The 16,928-nt window shown below is 54.9% G+C and overlaps 1 protein-coding gene across 2 annotated transcripts; it reads left to right on the forward strand.

The window, feature by feature from the left end:
* The first annotated feature begins 4,005 nt into the window (after positions 1-4,005).
* Positions 4,006-16,646, forward strand: PAX1 (paired box 1). 2 transcript variants are annotated; one of them, XM_027976419.3, is made up of 5 exons: positions 4,006-4,289; positions 4,714-5,343; positions 6,869-7,011; positions 7,547-7,776; positions 12,758-16,646. In XM_027976419.3, exons 1-5 carry the CDS (start codon positions 4,031-4,033, stop codon positions 12,996-12,998), a joined length of 1,503 nt encoding a protein of 500 aa, XP_027832220.2. In that variant the 5' UTR covers positions 4,006-4,030; the 3' UTR covers positions 12,999-16,646. The 2 variants fall into 2 exon arrangements, with proteins under 2 accessions (XP_027832220.2, XP_027832221.2); XM_027976420.3 differs by having other exon boundaries at positions 7,547-7,769; positions 12,744-12,955.
* Positions 16,647-16,928: the final 282 nt, after the last annotated feature.

A 16,928-nucleotide genomic window follows, 5' to 3' on the forward strand; every position in this document is an offset into this window, starting at 1 on the left:
AAGGGGCCAATTCAGCCGCGAGTCCTCCTCCCTCCTACCCGCCCCCAGGTCCCCAGCGCCGCAATCACTCTGGGTGGGGTTCCGTTGATTTATCTCATAGTCCCTTATCCAGCGAGCTAGTGCGCTGTGAGCGCGTTCCCTGGGGTTTGCAGTTCCCTGACCTGGCTTCGCTCTTCCTCGCTGAGGTCTCGGTGCAGCTGACCACTTCTTGCTCGTTCCTATTTTTAAGTGTGGTGCGCGGGATCGCCTTTGCAAAACTCTGTCTGTGCCGAGATGGGGAACACTATAACCTGCTGCATAAAGCACGTGTGTCTCCTGCCTTGTTTTTTTTTTTAAGCAAATTTAAAAATAAAGCGGAGAGTCTGTTGACTTTGCTTTCCAAACCACGCTACCCCCGGCACAGTGCTCTTAAAATCCCAGCAAAAGCGCGAGGCTTGCGTGGAGCCCGGACTTTCCCGGAGCGCGCGCGAGCTCGCAGGCTTGGGGCGCGCGCGCCGGAGGAAGGCCCCGGGATCCGGTCTCCGCTCCCTCGGAGCCGGCGATGGTCCGGCGGCCCAGCCGGGCGGCAGGGTACCGGTGTCTGCTGTTAGTCCGCGGGCTCGGCCCGGGGTCCTCCGGGAATGCAGCCTCTATCTTCTGCGCTCTGTTCCGTCGCGGTCGCCTAACCGAAGGGCGCCCGGTCGCTCCTTCAGCCTCGCGGGACCCGAGCGGGACTTCCTTCTTCAGGTTAGGTTTTCCCTGAAGCTTTTGCGATGCACGGGCCCCGGGGAACACCCGGTTCTATTGTGACTGGCACATTTCGTTGGCATCCCCCAATAGCTCTCCGAAACAGCCCCAACAAAATATCAAAGCGGCGCAGGAGACATGAAACGGGGTGATTGAGGCTCCAAGGACGACCTTGGCACCGAACCTCTGACTCTCGCAGCCTTACCTTTCATGTTCTGGGCTCAGGCGGCAAAGCGCAAGGGCACTCACCCGCCGCCCTTCCTGCCTCCCGGGAGGACCCGCAGCCTCCTGTTTGCTTCAAGATTTTGGCACGCGACTGCCTCTCCTTCTTCTGGCCCAAGAAACCCGCGTCAGTCCCCAAGGTCACTCGGCGATCCTCGAAGCTGTCCTCCGCCAGGAGGGCGTCCGGGCCCCGAGAGGCGCGTCGGCTCCCTGGTCCCAGCGGGCGCCCGGTCCTCGGCGGCGGCCCCGCGGCCCCGGAGCCTAGCCTCTCTTGACTTTGTTCCACTCGGCATCCCGGGCTCTCGAAACAACAGAGCCAAGCCCAGCCCAGCGGCGACGTGGGAACCCGCGCAAGCTTTGCTATTTTCTACCTTTGCGCTCTCAGCGCCGACCACGTCGCCGCCCCTTGCCACCGAGGAGACCAGGCTGCATCCCGAGAGGTGGGAAGAGTCTTTTCCTTTCCTTCCGTGAGCCCACCTTGGGGCCCCCTCGCCCCAGTCCCGACTGCCGCGGCGGGAGCCGGTGGAGCAGTGCTGCCTGCCGTCAGGGGGCGACAAACTGTAAGCTTTTCGGCGGCGGGCCGGGAGCGGGTCGCGGGGAGCTCTGTGTGGTCCCCAGCAGGCGGCGGGCGGCTGGAGGGGTCGGGGTGCAAGCGATGTGGAATGTGAAGTAAGGGCCCGGGTGGGGGGCTCCGACACCCCATAGAGCCCCCGGGCTTAATCTTCCAGGCGTCTCCTCCAGCCCCAAAGGTCTTCTCCAAGGGGAGTGGGTTCAAGATGCCCTCCCCGGTTCGCGGTCTACTGGCACAGAAGTGGAGGTTGATGCTCCCCTGATGGGACGATTGGGGAGAACCGGCTCTCACTCGGGTACCCAGCTTTATTTGTTCGCTGAGTGCGCCTGCCGCGGGGAGCTGGGCCAGGGCGGGGGTTAGAAATGGCTTTAGCTGCTTCACCTTGTCTTGAGGGCACACCGGGTGATGGGGTGCTGCGTTTCCTGGGTTTAGGGATAAAACGATTTCGGTCCTCCGTGGCGCCCGACTTGAAATTCAGGCAAGAAAAGTCTAGATCAGGAGCTAACAGGTTCCAAAACCACTTGGAGAGATCTTTGCGGGGCTGCCCCACTGCTGGTGGCCTCGGAGGGCCCCAGGTCCCTTGCGTGCTCAGTCCTCTTCGCTCGATGCCTTTTCAGAGCTCCTGGCTTCGGTTACCCATCTTCGTCCAAATCACCTTTTCTCCTCCGAACCCGACGCTGTACGGTCGTGGGTGGTGGAGGGGCCTAATCTTCTAAAATAGTCCCACCCCACCTCTCACCAGTGTACTCTGACGCTCCTCTGCCCGGTCCGGTGTCCTCTCTGAAGTACCCGGAACCCAAGGCTGCACTACGATTTCTGTGCTCCAGGAAGGGAGAGTCCTCACCTCTTCTGAACCTGGCTTTTCTTTGTCCAAAGACGGTTCTTGAAATCACCTGCCGGGACCTGCGCACTGCTTCCCCAGAGCCAGGATTAATTCAGCCTCTCCTAACTGACATATTCGGACAGTTGGGTTAGGAGCCAGCAGGCTTTCTCGTCTCCCAGGGACTCAGCCTTCGCTGCTACCCAGAATGTGCTGATCGGGTCTGTCTGCGCCTCCAGTAGCATCACTGCAGCTGTGTGCAGCTTTCCACCAGCTCCCAAGCACTGGACTCTTGGGACCAAGGGTGTGGGAGACTCTTTTCTCCTCCTCAGGAGAGCTGGTAGTCCATGGGAATCCCTGGGAACCTGCGCTTTTCCTAGGCTCCCTCCAACCCACCCCGCCTTCAGCTCAGTGCCCTTGAACTTGCAGGGCCCCAAGCTCAGAAATCCCAGGACTAGTCTCCTCCACCTCCTCACTCCTGGTCCCCACCTCTAGGCTCCTTTTGGGACTGCCACAGTTAGCGAAAACCACAATTCAGGATAAAGACAGAAAGGAGGTGATGGTTAATGCTAAGGACAGAGAGTTCAGGGCTGCACAAACCCCACTTACCTGACAGGGAAAGGACCACTCAGTGGTTTAACAAAGATCCCCTGGAAGCTGCAGATGCAGAGTGAATGGTGAGGCCAGGCCGCCTCAGCATGGAAAGATGCTGGATTCTGGCTGGGAAGTGGCCTAGAATGGGAGCTATAGCTTGTGTCCTCTAGTGGGCCAGCAGGTTGCCCCTGGGGTCTCCACAGCACTAGGACCCCCTTCTGGGGGCCGTAGGTCAGAATCCCTTTCTGACCTGTGTCCTGAATTCAAGTGGGTGGGCCAGTCTACAGGGGACAGAGTCTAGAATGCGTGTCTCTCACATCACTGAAATCACACTACCCCCAAGGAGTGGGTAACTGTCAAACATTGTAAAGATTTTCTGAGAGCGAGATTGAGGTGTTGGCCAGAAATGGGACACTCTAGAGTCACTCCATCCCAAATGCCTCAGGTCTGCTGACCAGGCATCCTGCACCAGCCTGCTGCTTTTACTGGGGCGCCCTCGTGACCCAGGCTGGGGCACTAGTGGCTGCCCAGGGAAAGGGAAACGAGGGGTAGCCCCATACTGAGCACCCTGCCACCATCAACTTTAATCCCCAGCTATCTTAGTAGTAATGGCAGGGGAGGTTAGTAACACAACTAAAACCAAGACTAGTACTGCTGCTAATAAATACTCATCAATTTGAAATGACTAGACACGTACTACTGCCAATAAATACTGATCAGTTTGAAATGACTAGCCCATCCTATCATTCTGAAAACTCTAGTGGTAAGGGGCTTCCAGGGAGCTAGAACAAGTGGAAGGACCCAGGCCTGGCGCGGGTTAGGACTCTGTGTGTGTGTGTGTGTGTGTGTGTGTGTGTGTGTGTGTGTGTGTGTGTGTGTGTGTAGGGGGATGGGTTCCAAGGGAGGGCCGAGAGGGGAGGACGGAAGGAGGGGTAGAGTTTCAGGGCGGGGAAGGGGGCGCCGGGGCGCAGTGACGGGAACCAATGAGCTGCCAACTCGCGAGTCTCCGGCGTGACTGCCGAGATTGACGTGGAGGACACGTCAAATTGATCCCCGCACTCCGCAGCCTCCCGGTCAGACGAATTTCTCCTAATCGGATGAAGTTCACCCTAGGCCTGGGGTCGCGGGCGTGGAGAGTGTCCTGGGAGCGGGCGGCGGCGGCGGCAGCGGGCCCGGGGGCGGGCGGCGGCGCACGGCGCTCTTCCAGTCCGCGGCCCGGCCGCCGCGGCTCTCGGCTCGCGCGCGCCCTCTCTCTATGCCTCTCCCGCGGCGGCGGCGCCCCAGCTCTCCCGGACCGCGCCGGGCCCACCCCCGGCCGCCTCGGCGCCAGGCAGCCGGCCGGCCCGCGCGCCATGGGTAAGGGGCGGGCGGACGAGGAGGGGGGCGCGGGGGCGGCGGTGTCCCGGCGCCTCCCTTCCCTCGCGTCCGAGGTTTCCCGGGGAGATCTGGTCCGGGATTCCGGACCGGTTGCGTTCTCCGCACACCCCCAGTCCCGGGAGCGGAGGGGGCGCTCGGCTAGTATCGGGAGGGGATGTTCCAAGTAGACGCGCCAGAGATCGCAAAAGGGCACGGAGGGCTGGAGCGCGCGGCGCTCCCCTTCGCCGCCCCTGCGCGCATGCTGACTCCCGGGACCAGACGCGGTCTGCTCGCTGGGATTCTGAGGAGCCGCCGGTCACCGTCGGAGGCGCCCCGGGTGCGGCCCCTGTTCCCGCGCGGCCACCCTCGGCTCACCCGCCGGTGTTCTCTCCCCTCCCCTCACTCTGGCCGGGTGCGTCCGCAGAGCAGACCTACGGCGAGGTGAACCAGCTGGGCGGTGTGTTCGTCAACGGCCGGCCCCTGCCCAACGCCATCCGCCTGCGCATCGTGGAGCTGGCGCAGCTGGGCATCCGACCCTGTGACATCAGCCGGCAGCTTCGCGTGTCCCACGGCTGCGTGAGCAAGATCCTGGCGCGCTACAACGAGACGGGCTCCATCCTGCCCGGCGCCATCGGGGGCAGCAAACCCCGCGTCACCACCCCCAACGTGGTCAAGCATATCCGGGACTACAAGCAGGGTGACCCCGGCATCTTCGCCTGGGAGATCCGCGACCGGCTGCTGGCCGACGGCGTTTGCGACAAGTACAACGTGCCCTCGGTGAGCTCCATCAGCCGTATTCTGCGCAATAAGATTGGCAGCCTGGCGCAGCCCGGGCCCTACGAGGCGAGCAAGCAGCCGCCGCCTCAGCCGGCGCTCCCCTACAATCACATCTACCAATACCCCTACCCCAGCCCCGTGTCGTCCACGGGCGCCAAAATGGGCAGCCACCACGGGGTCCCTGGCACAGCGGGCCACGTCAGCATCCCCCGTTCATGGCCCTCGGCTCACTCGGTCAGCAACATCCTGGGCATCCGGACGTTTATGGAGCAAACAGGTCAGTGGCGCCGGCCTTCGGTAGCTTTCCTGGAAGGGGCAGAATGGAGCGAGGGGGGCAGGAGTGTGGGTAAGGGGATCACTCTCGCCGGGGCTCCTCCAACCGCTTTTGGCTCAGGGGAAGGCTCCGGGCTGGCCAGGGAGGCTGAGGGTCCTGGGGCCTTCTGTGGGAGTCCTCGGACTTCTTGAACTTTTTATGACAAATATGGAAAATATTTTCCCAAGTGGAAGAGCAATCGCTGACCACAAATTCAGAGCCCTGAAATTGCGCTTTTTCATTCTTGCAAAAAGTATGCAAACCCCTATCACCAGATCTAAGCCAAACAAACCGCAGTCAATTCTGCGACATTTTCTTTAAGACTAGTTTCTTCCAGGGTCCCTCATCATTCCGGAAAGGGCTCTGTCCCTCCCAGGCCCAAAGACTCTTTGAGTAAAGGGTGAAAGGGCCACCTGGCCCAGTGACTTGAGTCTCCAGTAGGCCCCACAGCCTTGCAGGTCCTGAGGCTGAGACCTGGATCACAGGCGCCTACAGGCTGTGGCCGTCCTTAGGATGGAAGTGCCCATGGATTTGCCCTCGGCCTACAATGAGACTCTCAGCAATCTGTCTGGGTGTGGAGGGAGAGGAGGTGGGTTGGGGGCAGCTTTGATGCGGGCTCGGGAGAATGGTGGGGGCCAGAACTGAGCCCTGAGTCTCTTTGCACTGTCCCCTGCCCCTAGCAGAATGTTGTGTTGCTAGGTGAACAGACTCAGCAGGAGGGTAAGAGGCAAAATTCACTGTAGCCTGAGAGAGAGAGAGGAGGGGCCGGCGTCCTGGATGAAACTGAAGGCTTAGCTCCAGCGGCCTTGAGCCACGTCTCCAGGCCCGTGCACAGGCTGTGTTTCTCCTTGTGGCTCAAACTCAGCCTGGGCCTCAGGCTCAGGCCAAAGCTTTGCATGGAGCAGCCCATGGGCAACTGGCAGGGAGGTGACCTGGCCAGGCCTGAGCTCAGTTCTGGAGCTTTCTTTTGGTTTCGTTCGCATACACCCGTGCCAGGAGCAGACCTGTCCCCCGACGCTCTTGGGTGGCTGAGCTGACACTTATTTCAGGACACCCAGCATGTCTCTGCAGGGAGTTCTGCACAGAAACAGCTTCTAGCCTTCCAGACGCTTTTTGAGACATTGAGAAACCCCGTGTAATTTTTTTGAGCCTTCTATGGATTTGAACTTGGACCTTTTGGGGCACCATCTCTGGACAGCGGAAAGGCGGCCTGGGCCGAGGTCGCCAGCTTTGGCTGCCAGCTGTCTACCCGCTGGAGATCCCTTGTTTCGCGGGAAGCGGGTTGAGGGCTGAGGGGAGGGAGGAGTAGGCCCATCTGCCCTCCTGTGCCGCTGGGAGCAAAAGCGAAACCTGGGGCCGTGGGCGCATCTGACCCTTGGGGGTTCAGAGGAGCCCTGGATTCGCCCTTGGATCCCAGGTGGACACTCGAAGGCCCGAGTGCGCCTGTCGGGGCGGACATGCCCTTCTAATCCGTCCTGTGTCCCCGCAGGGGCCCTGGCGGGGAGCGAAGGCGCCGCCTACTCCCCGAAGATGGAAGACTGGGCGGGAGTGAACCGCGCGGCCTTTCCTGCCAGCCCCGCTGTGAATGGGCTCGAGAAACCTGCCTTAGACACGGACATTAAATACACGCAGGTAACCCAGCGCGGGGAAGGAGCCGTCCTTCATCAGGGGAGTGGAGGAGTTGGGGGCTGGTTAGACAGAAAAAGAAGAGACCACCACCCCCCTACTCCGAGGTTGGGGGAAGCGAGCTGGGGAGACAGTCAGGGTTTGGCTGCCTGGCCCGGCATCTGCGGGCATATTTCTCTTTTTCCTAGGCGCGCTGGCTTTCAAGGGGATTGAATTGCATTTTGGCCAAGACATTTTTTGCTAAAAAAGCTGGGACGAGTTAACACAAAAGATAAGAGGACTGACTCCCTTTCTCTAAATTCCGGATGGTGACTCCCTTGACCCCTTCACCTTTTATGAGCACTTTTAGAGTTGGAGTGGGCATCACTTTGCCGGAATTCTTTCCAGGACAGTTAGAGGCCAGGCTTCGTGTGGGAATCATGGCTAGACACCAGGGGGAATGAGGATCCTCCCCGCCCCCGACCCCTCCCGTTACTGCCTGTGCTGGGGAAGCCTGAGGGGTCGCCTGCTGGTGACAGGCTGTCGCGCTCTCTCCTCGCAGTCGGCCTCCGGCCTCTCCGCGGTGGGCGGCTTCCTCCCGGCTTGCGCCTACCCGGCCTCCAACCAGCACGGCGTGTACAGCTCGCCGGCCGGCGGCTACCTCGCCCCGGGCCCGCCGTGGCCGCCGGCGCAGGGTCCCCCGCTGGCGCCCCCCGGCGCCAGCGTCACCGTGCACGGCGGGGAGCTCGCGGCAGCCGTGACCTTCAAGCATCCCAACCGAGAAGGTGAGGGGTGCGGCCGGACGGGCAGCGGGCAGGAGGGCGGCGGGCAGGAGCGCTAGGAAGGGTCCCTGGAAGAAAAGCGGGGAGACAGAGAGACCGACAGCGAGAGGCTGGAGTGGGTACTGGCCTAGATTCTTCGCTCGGTTTATGCTTTCAGTCTGTTAACTTCTCAGTAGATTAAACAGGTGTAAACTGTGTCCCTAGAAAGGCAGGAGGAGGTTGGGAGAGGCGCTAGGACTGTCTCCCCACCTGGTGTGGAGAAAAAGAGTCCCCCCTTTCTAAGTCTCGTTTCTCTGTCCCTAGAAAGGTCTAGAAGGCACCCTCTAGGGGCAGCTTCCTGTGGCCTGCAGGGCTGTACTTTCTGTGGACCTGCTAGTGGCACCTGAGCCCGGCAGGTGGGTTGGACCTGCTCTGGGCTTCTTCCATGTCCTGCCGGTCTTTTCCTCCAGGTCCGAGTTTTTTTTTTTTTTTAAATTCCCCTCCCCCTCCACCCCATCAGGCCCTGGTCTCTCCTTAAACACATCCTTTGGGAAAGGAGACAGCATTTCAGTTCTAAGTCTCTAAGGCTAGACAGGCTAGACGCAACTGTGTGTGGTGGTTTTGGGGATCCATCTTTCTGCAGGAAATGTGGCTGGGGGTTTCTACCTCTTTTGCCGCTGCTGTCTTGCCCACCCCCTCCTCCATAAATCTGCTCTCTGATAAGCCAACTAACAAATTTGAGGTATTTGACAGTCAACAGCCTGAGGGGCCTCTTCTTACATTGATCTTTGTGTTCTAGTTTTTCCTACAACTTGGGAAAAACTTACCTGCCCTTGAGTCTGCATTTTCCTCACTGTGAAAAGAATGACAGGATTTGCCAGTTTGGAAGCTGCAGCTTCCGGGTTCTGGGCACCAGAAAATTGCAACTTCGGCTCCTCTAGAGAAAGGAAGGAGTCATCCCCGGGAGGCGGGGTGCCAGCCTCCCTGTAAAGGAGGCTGAAGACAAACCTGGGGGCAGCATGGGCCACAGGGATGTTCCAGATGACTGAAGGGACCTTTAGCAGCTGACCTGCCTCATACTCACCCAGGCAGAAGTGGGGACAGGTGGCATCCATAGGTAGAGGACAGGTATGTCTGGTGACACCCAGGCAAAAAGTTTTCTTTCCAAGTAGTTTCATAGTTTCATTGAGACATAATAGCACAATCCGTGAAAGAGAGGGGGCAGGGACTAGATGTCACTGTTAACAGTCACGCAGAGGAACAAAAGTTTTCAAAAAATAATTTCACCTTTCGTGGAGCACAAAAATTCTGGGATATCAATTTACAGATATTGAGAATGAGAACTCCTTTAAGCTTCAAATTTAAATAATTTAAATTCCATCTGTTCATTTACAGGAAAATCCAAGTAAAGGGAATTTTAAAAGTCCAGACTCAGAGCTCCTCCAAGCTTTCCCTTTAAGGACAGATAAAGGGTCTCAGGGAAATGTTTTGCTCAGAGCCTTGTCCTTGGACTCCAGTCCACTGTTTTCTTGACACCTGAGGTTCTCTGCTGAATTAGAAATCAAAATGGGACTTATCAAATTACATTAATGAGACTAAACATTTAAGTAAGTTCACTTGATTTAGAAAAGTGTAGCCAAAAATTTAAATAATCTCCCCTTGGGTGACCCCAAGGAGCAGCAAGACTTAGAAAAAGGATTCACTAACTTCAGAACGATGAGGTCCTTTTCAAACAGCCGCTCTGTCGTGGAACATGTCAAGCACTACATTAGAAACAAGTTATGAAATGTAGATAATAATCCAGAGGGGAAGCTGCTAAATCCAGTTAATTTGAAGTGGAAGGGGGAACTCACTGATGGTTGATTTTCTTTAGAAGATACCTTCCTTTCAGAAATACGGAGCCGGGACTTTCCTGGCAGTGCAGTGGTTAGGACGCCCGCTTCTACTGCAGGAGGCATGGGTCCAATCCCTGGTTGGAGAACTGAAACATGAAAGATCCCACATGGAGCAGCCAGAAAAACAAAAACAAACACAAACAAACAAAAAACCCAGAGCCATTGACCGACCCTGTATTTTTACTTCCTATCATGGAGCATCCCAGCCATTTCCCAAATCTGCAGCGATAATCAGCTACATTCGTTATTAAATTAATAACAATTTCCTGATCCTGACAGTTCTTTAAAGATCCAGGTAAAGGGTCATTGAATAAATCAGGTCCATCATTAAGAATGATTTCTTCAGCTGGCATACAAGTGTTTGCATTTGAACAGGAACATATAATGAGAATTACATACCGACTTGGGTTATGGTTACTCTTCTCATTGGCAGAAAAAAACGGACCTGAAAAATTGCCCCCCATCCTCCAAGTAGCCTTTGAAAAATTACAAAGTAATGCAAATCACTGCCTTTAATTTTCTAATCATTGCTTACAAAATTATCTTCAAAGAAATCTATCCCAGAAAACAGTTTACTACCATTCATTGTTCAGTTCATCAGAACAGTAGGAATAACATTTATTGAACTTCTTCAGTAAGAAAGCAGTTTTTTAGCTGAAAGTCATGAATGCTCAGTAAAAACAAATACGTTTGGTCATCTAGTCCATGCACGGACAATATATATTATATTTTTTATATGTATATACATATATTTCAGTATGTCCTTCAAATCAGGTGTAGGTGAACATTAACTATTATGCTAAGATAAGATTACTCAGATGTCAAATTATGGATTGCAATTGATTAACTTTATCTTGGTAAAGGGTTGGGGGTCTAGGTTCCCTATTATGTAGGTAAGAACGTGTGATTAACATTTCCCATTGGTGAAAGGGAACGTTAATTCTTGAGGGCTGTGAGCACAGGAAAGTTCCACTTCATCTACATGTGAATGGGCCACGACATTCTGTGTAGGAATCTCCACATTTATCCAGACAGGACCGTCTCCTTCTCTTTCCAGACAGGTGACAGACCCCACCAGACAAATGGTATTTACCGGGTTTGTAGAAACTCAAAGTGTCCCGGCTCTGAGGTCCTTCCCCGCCAGTTTTTGGAAAGACTAAAGATTTGGAAATCACATTTATAAGATATTGCATAGGCTCAAAGAAAATGTCTTTTTGTTATTTGTTAGAGACAATTCGAGGCTTGTTCCAGTCGTCTCTGCTCCGGATTAGTTCTTGAAGGATCCTAAAAGCTATCTTTGCCAGGAGTATTAGGGCGCAGACGTCGGCCTGAGAACCTGCCACTGCCGCCAACAGGCGTCTCATTTGATGCATAAGACCTTGGAGACCCTTTTTCAGAATCCCCTTGACATCTCCTCCTCCCCTCCCCGCCCCGCCCCAGGGTCCCGGTAGCCGTGGAATCGAAGTCCCAATATGTTTTAAAAAAGCTTGTCCCCGTCCTGCCCATTATGATTAAATGAGCTTGCAGCGCGCCTAACGAAGGCCCGAGCTTGCGAAGCCAGCATGCCTTACGCGCTCTTGGCGCCCGGGGTCCAGGAGATGGGGACGCAGGGGAGGAGAGGTCCTATGGGGAGGGACTGGTCGGGGAAGAGCTAAAAACACCGCAGCAGGATCGACCCCCGTAGAGTGGAGTGCAATCTGTCTCTGGCCTTCCGGGTGTTTGTTTTTCACGAGTTCATTTTTTTCCCGCTTGTCTCTCAGGCAACCGGCCCTTGGCTGAGAAACCTCCTACTCCGGAGATGTTTTCTAAACAGGCCCTCACCTCCAAGTGTGTGTAGTGGGTGGAATGAAAAAATCTGAAAACTCAGTCGGCTGAGCGGCCGCAACTGTGTTTAGAAAAGAGAGCTGAGAGGCAGGGGCGAACAAGGGTTCTGTCCTGGAAAGGTCTTCAGGTCCTTTCGCCACCTCTGCGCAAAGCGGTGCGCGCGCGCGCCCCTGGTGCAGAAGTATGGGCCCGGCTCCGGGAGCTAAAGGGGCAGTGCGCTTGCCGGGCGACGGCTGCTGCGGGCGTAAACAATGGGGAACTCCCCTTCGCCCCAGACTGAGGCGCCCCCAGATCCTCCCTTTAAAGGAAGACATGAGTCGGGGGTGGGGAGTGGAAAAGAAAGTTGAGAATAGACGTCTTTAGGTGTAAACAATCCTGTGCCTCCTTGTGCAGAAGCCGAGCGGCAGGGCGTCGGGAAAGGGAAAAACAGGGGTTGCACAATAGTGGCGTCACTCTCCTGGCTTCCAGCAGCAAAGCTTGGGCCCCTTCCCAAAACCCTAAGCAACAGAGCAACGAGCAAAATGCCGCCTGATCCGGCAAGACCACAGTCACTGACTCCGGAGGCCCCACGCCCCAGGACGCGGTGTGCCTGCCGTGGCGAGCGCAGCTGGGTCCCCGGGCCGCCAGGGCAGAACGAAGCCTGCCGCCCGCCTCATGCGCAACCACCGCCCACGTCGGTCCAGGCCGCCGGGGACTTCCTCGAGGGGCGTTTTGGTGACCCGCCATGACTCGATTTCCCCAGCCCATAGCGAGCTCTGCACTATTTGGAGGATAGTGACCTGGTCCGCGGGCAGCCCCTCCAGCCGGTGTGCCGGCTGGGGTCTGGTGTGGGTTTCTTGGGCTGTTGGGAGGCGGCGTGAGAGCATCTCAACTCCCCGCTCCCTCCCCGCGACGTCTGGGATCCGAGAGCCGCCCATCCCGGGGCCGTCCCGTTCGGCATCGCTTCCTTGCGCCCCGGACCCACTTTCCTGAGCAGCGTGGGGACCAGGCCATTTCGCGGAGGGCAGGGGGTCTGCGTTATGGAGCATCTGCCGGAGTGCCCTGAGCGGAGAGCCGCGGCCCGGGCTGGGCGGGCGAGGGGCTCCCGCGGCTGGCCGTCGAGGGCACAGGGGATGCCCAGTCTCGCTGCCTCCTTGCAGTGCCCGGCTGCGGAGCGCGAGCCGCTCCTTCCCCCTTGGGCCCCGCGCTACCCACCGCGTAGCCGGGCGTCGCGGTCCGCCGGTCTCCTGCTCCGCGCCGCGCCCGACGGTGACCCCACGCCCTGTGCTTCCCCCCGCAGTGGCCGACCGGAAGCCGCCCAGCCCCGGCGGCAAGGCCCCAGACGGCCTCGGGAGCTTACACGGACTACCCATCCCGGCCTCGACCTCCTAGGGCCGCGCCTCCGCGAGCCGAGCCCGAGCCCGAGCCCGGAGGCAGCGGCGGAGAGCGCACCCGAGGATTCGCCGCCGCCGAGGTGCCCATCAGCCTGGCCTCGCTCTGCCCCGCGCCCGGAGGCCGCGCGTTCTCCATTCTCCGGGGTTTTCGGCTTCTCTGAACTTTGGCTTTGGACTGTTACATCCTCGTCTCGACTTTTCGTCCGACGTGGCCTCCCTCGCCTGCCGGCCTCCAGCGCCTTTTCCGACTTCGTCCCGGCCGATCGCACCCTGCCTCCGTCCCCCTCGTGCCTGCTCTCCCACGCCTCCTTGCTCTCTCCCTCTTCTATCTCCTTCCTATCGACCCTCCTTTCTTCCCTCACCTTCGCCCTCTTTATGTTCCTCTGTCTCTAGCCTCCTTTTCCCCCTGCGTCTTCCCCGTCTACGTGGTCCCTGTTTCCTGTGTCCGGCCCCATCGGCCACCTCCTCTCCTGGGCCTTTAGTCACTACTCCGCTTCTCTTCGTTGGCCCTGCTTCCCCCAGCCCTATCACTTTGCCAAGAGCCCCCCTCCCCCTCGACAGGTGAACAGGACAGATCCTCTGGTCTTTAGCCCCCACCTCTCAGGGGCCCCCATGCCTACTCTAGGCGGGGGCTCGAACCTGGGAATTGGAGAAGCCGCAGCATTTATTTCACGTTTTATCACAATGAACCGAAGCAAAGCCTCGGTGAACCGTCCCTTCTCCTCCCTCCTCCAAGGACATTATCTGGAAGTATTCTTGTCTGGATATCTTCTCAGTGCCTAAGGACTGGGTTTCTCTTTGCTTCCTTTGAGGTGATGTCACCCCAAATAAGGTTGAGGGCAGGGGGGCACCTGCGGCCACTTGTGTTTTCTGTGGTTAGAAAACCATTCCTACCCTGGAAGTGTCCCCTCCTACTCCTCCACACCCAACAGGAGGGAGTCCAGCATATGGTAGACATGTCTGCACTGTTTTTGTTTTTTTCTGTATTCAGGAGTCAGCCCATTTGTTAATTTAAACCACAAACTGCTTCTGGGTACAAAGGTGCAATCTGACTTCTGGTTTGCAAAGGGATGGGGTTGGAAAAACCCAGAAAGTGTCCTCTAGAGCAGAACACAAGCTCTGTTCACTGCTTCCAAGTTCAGGCACTCTGGCGGTAGGACCCTGGACACAAAATTGCAATCTTTGTGGTCAGAAAAATGTCACTGGTGAGAGTCTGACATCACCTGTTAACCATGGCTACCTTTAAATAAAGGAAGGCATCTAAAAGTCTGCTTTGTAAGGGCAAGCCAGTCTGTGTCCAGCCTGGAGTATTGTGTAGGTATGTCTCACTGACTTAGCCTCTGGGTTACCAGCATCAACACTATTAAGAGGGAATTGTTTTTACTGGTTTATTCCTTAGCGCTTGCCACCCAGATTGAGGTAGAAGAGAAAGGAAGGGGAGACGACCATTTTCAGGGATGGTCCCTGAAAACTCAAGGTAGCAAGGCAGAATGCAGGAACCATCCTAAAATGAAGTTAATTCTTAGAGGGAAAAAAAAATGGGAAGAAGGCAGTAAGGACTATTTCAGAACACTTTAAAAAAAAGTTCTAAAGCTAAATAAAATTATAAGAGACTATCAAATAACCCAGGGATTTCTCAGTGCCGAGAAGGCTCCACTACTTGTTTTATTTTTCCTCCCTGTGTTTGGTTCTCTAAAACTGACAGCAGAGATTTTTGAATTGAAGGTTTTGCTTGTAAGAGGAGCTGTCTGTTTGGAGGGAACTGGTGGGGAAATTATTTTCAGTGCATCTTACTTCAGTAGTACCTGCTGGAGGTATTCATCAAAATTAATGAGAAGAGTATCTGCCTTTTTTTCATATAGAGGCTTTTATTCCTAGGTCTTTAAAGTCTCTTGCCTATGAAAAAAGGTTCCATTTTATAGACAGGACTATTAAGGATTAGAGACCTAGTTTATTTTTCTGGGCCACATGCAGCAAGCTATGGATCACAAGGTCTGGACAAAGAAACTGGGTGACATCATCTCATCAGAGAACCAAGATTGGGGTTCAAACTTGGAGCCTGGGGTCCTCAGCCTTCTGTGCCAGCATTTTCTGCAGAGAGGCTGCTCATAATGGTAACAGGGATAAAGCATTTAGATGAGCTTATGTGGTCAGTCATCCAAGCATCTCACACACCCCTCCTTGTTTCCTGGAGGACTGGCTGCCTCCGGCCAGGAAGAAGGCGCCTCACCTTTTTTGAAGAAATGAGAAGAATCCATCTCTCATTGCCGTCATCCTTGTCCCCCCCCCGCCCCCACCCCGGCCCCCACTCTGCCACTTCTCACTTTGTGTTTGAGTTGACTGGGATCATGGGCGAGAAGAGCTGGAAAATGCAGCCCAGGAAGGCTGGAGGATGCCCCGTGCAAAGGGTGGCACTTTCCAAGTCTGTCCCCTGTGGTTCCTCTTGTGGTGTGGCTGGAGGAGGGTCTTCCAGGGTTCCCAACTCTGAGGGCACATTCATGGGGGACATGCAGCATCTAGGCGCAGGGCCAGTGTGCTCTATAGCATCCATCCTGTCTCCTTCCTGGAGGCTGTGGGTCCTGGGAAGTCCCAGCAGGCTTACATGAAGCCGCTACTCCACCGGCTGGGGAGGGGGCCTGTACCCTCGCCAAGCCTCATTGTCCTGAGTGTGAAATGGACCCTCCCAGGTTGTGACGTCACTGGAAGCCCGGCCCTGGCCTTGCTTTACCTGTTTGATTATTCTTTTTGCGGTTAACAAAGGGCAGGAGAGTCATTTTTAGAATGATGGAAGGACCTAGAATTGAAACGCTTTTCAGAAGAGCTCATTAAGGACTGGATTTTTTGTTGTTGTTGTTCTCTGTCCACATGGCTCTGTGGAGGTACTGGGGACTCATGGTAAGATTACAGAGTACTGTGTCAGATAGAATAATTTGAGAAAGAATCACTCCTCAGAAGCAATTTGCACTAGCACCTGCCTTTTATTATTTTTTAATTTAAGAATAAAATTTTTTAAATGAAGAGAAGTACCAAAAAATAAACAAGATGTGCAGTCACTCAAGTCACCCTTTGATTTGTTGAAAGGATGAAAGTTATATATATATATATATATATATATATATATATATAGTTAGAAAAGTCTAGCAGCACAGAAACATTGAAATGAAAAGGGAAAGCTTCTTCCAGTCCTCATCGCTGTCCTTAAAGGTGAACGTTGTTTCCGTTTTTTTTTTTTTTTTTTTAATGATTCCTTCCAGGAAAAAAAAAAATGCAGACAACAGCACTCTGTTTCTGTGTATGTACTTTCCAGGTTCATCTAGTGCTGTGTTGGGTGCACATGGGTGGGGTCTGCAAGTCTGATCTTTGCACATCACCAGCTCCAGCATATCTACTTGATTCTGTGAAAAGATGCATATCAACAGGGTTTTATTAGAAACAGAATATTTGTAAAAAGGGCCAGCTCTGTGCTTTAAATGAATAAAGATGAAATTTTGTGGCCTTCTTGATTGGAGGATGGGCTTAGAATGGATGGTAAGAACTTCCCTGGGAAAGGTGGCTGCTTTGGGGCAAGGAGGAAGAAAAGCCAACAAAAGGGCAGGAGACACAGAACTTTATCCTTCCTAAACACATTCTGGTTTGTCCTGTGGGTCACCGAAGGATGCTTAAACTTGCCAGGGGTTGAAGAATGCACTTTTCCTTTCCTTCTAAAGGAGACTGTCTCTCTAGGTCGAAAAAAGAGATGGAGGCAAAGGGGTGGGGAAGACCCTTGTTTGAAGAAATAATGGATAGCAATAAAATGTAAACATCCTGCACTGGCCTGAGCATTCTCTTTACTTCTCCCCAAGTAATTCGAAATCTATGTGGCATTAATCTTCTGCTGGGTGGACCCCACTTACTGACAACTGTGTTTCCCTGTTTGCTTGTTTCTTGACTCCTGTTAAGGAGGGTGAGATTTATTTAATGGAGTGGTGGTCTGGGTTAAAGCCCACTATAGATTTTCTGGCATCAGTTTTTCTAGCTAGAATTACATTTTTTTTTTTTCCCAAAAGAAACTCTACCTGCTCTATGTGAGGCTTGGATAAAATAAATTTAGA

This window comes from Ovis aries, chromosome 13, assembly GCF_016772045.2.
Source record: "Ovis aries strain OAR_USU_Benz2616 breed Rambouillet chromosome 13, ARS-UI_Ramb_v3.0, whole genome shotgun sequence".
Taxonomy (NCBI): Eukaryota; Metazoa; Chordata; class Mammalia; order Artiodactyla; family Bovidae; genus Ovis; species Ovis aries.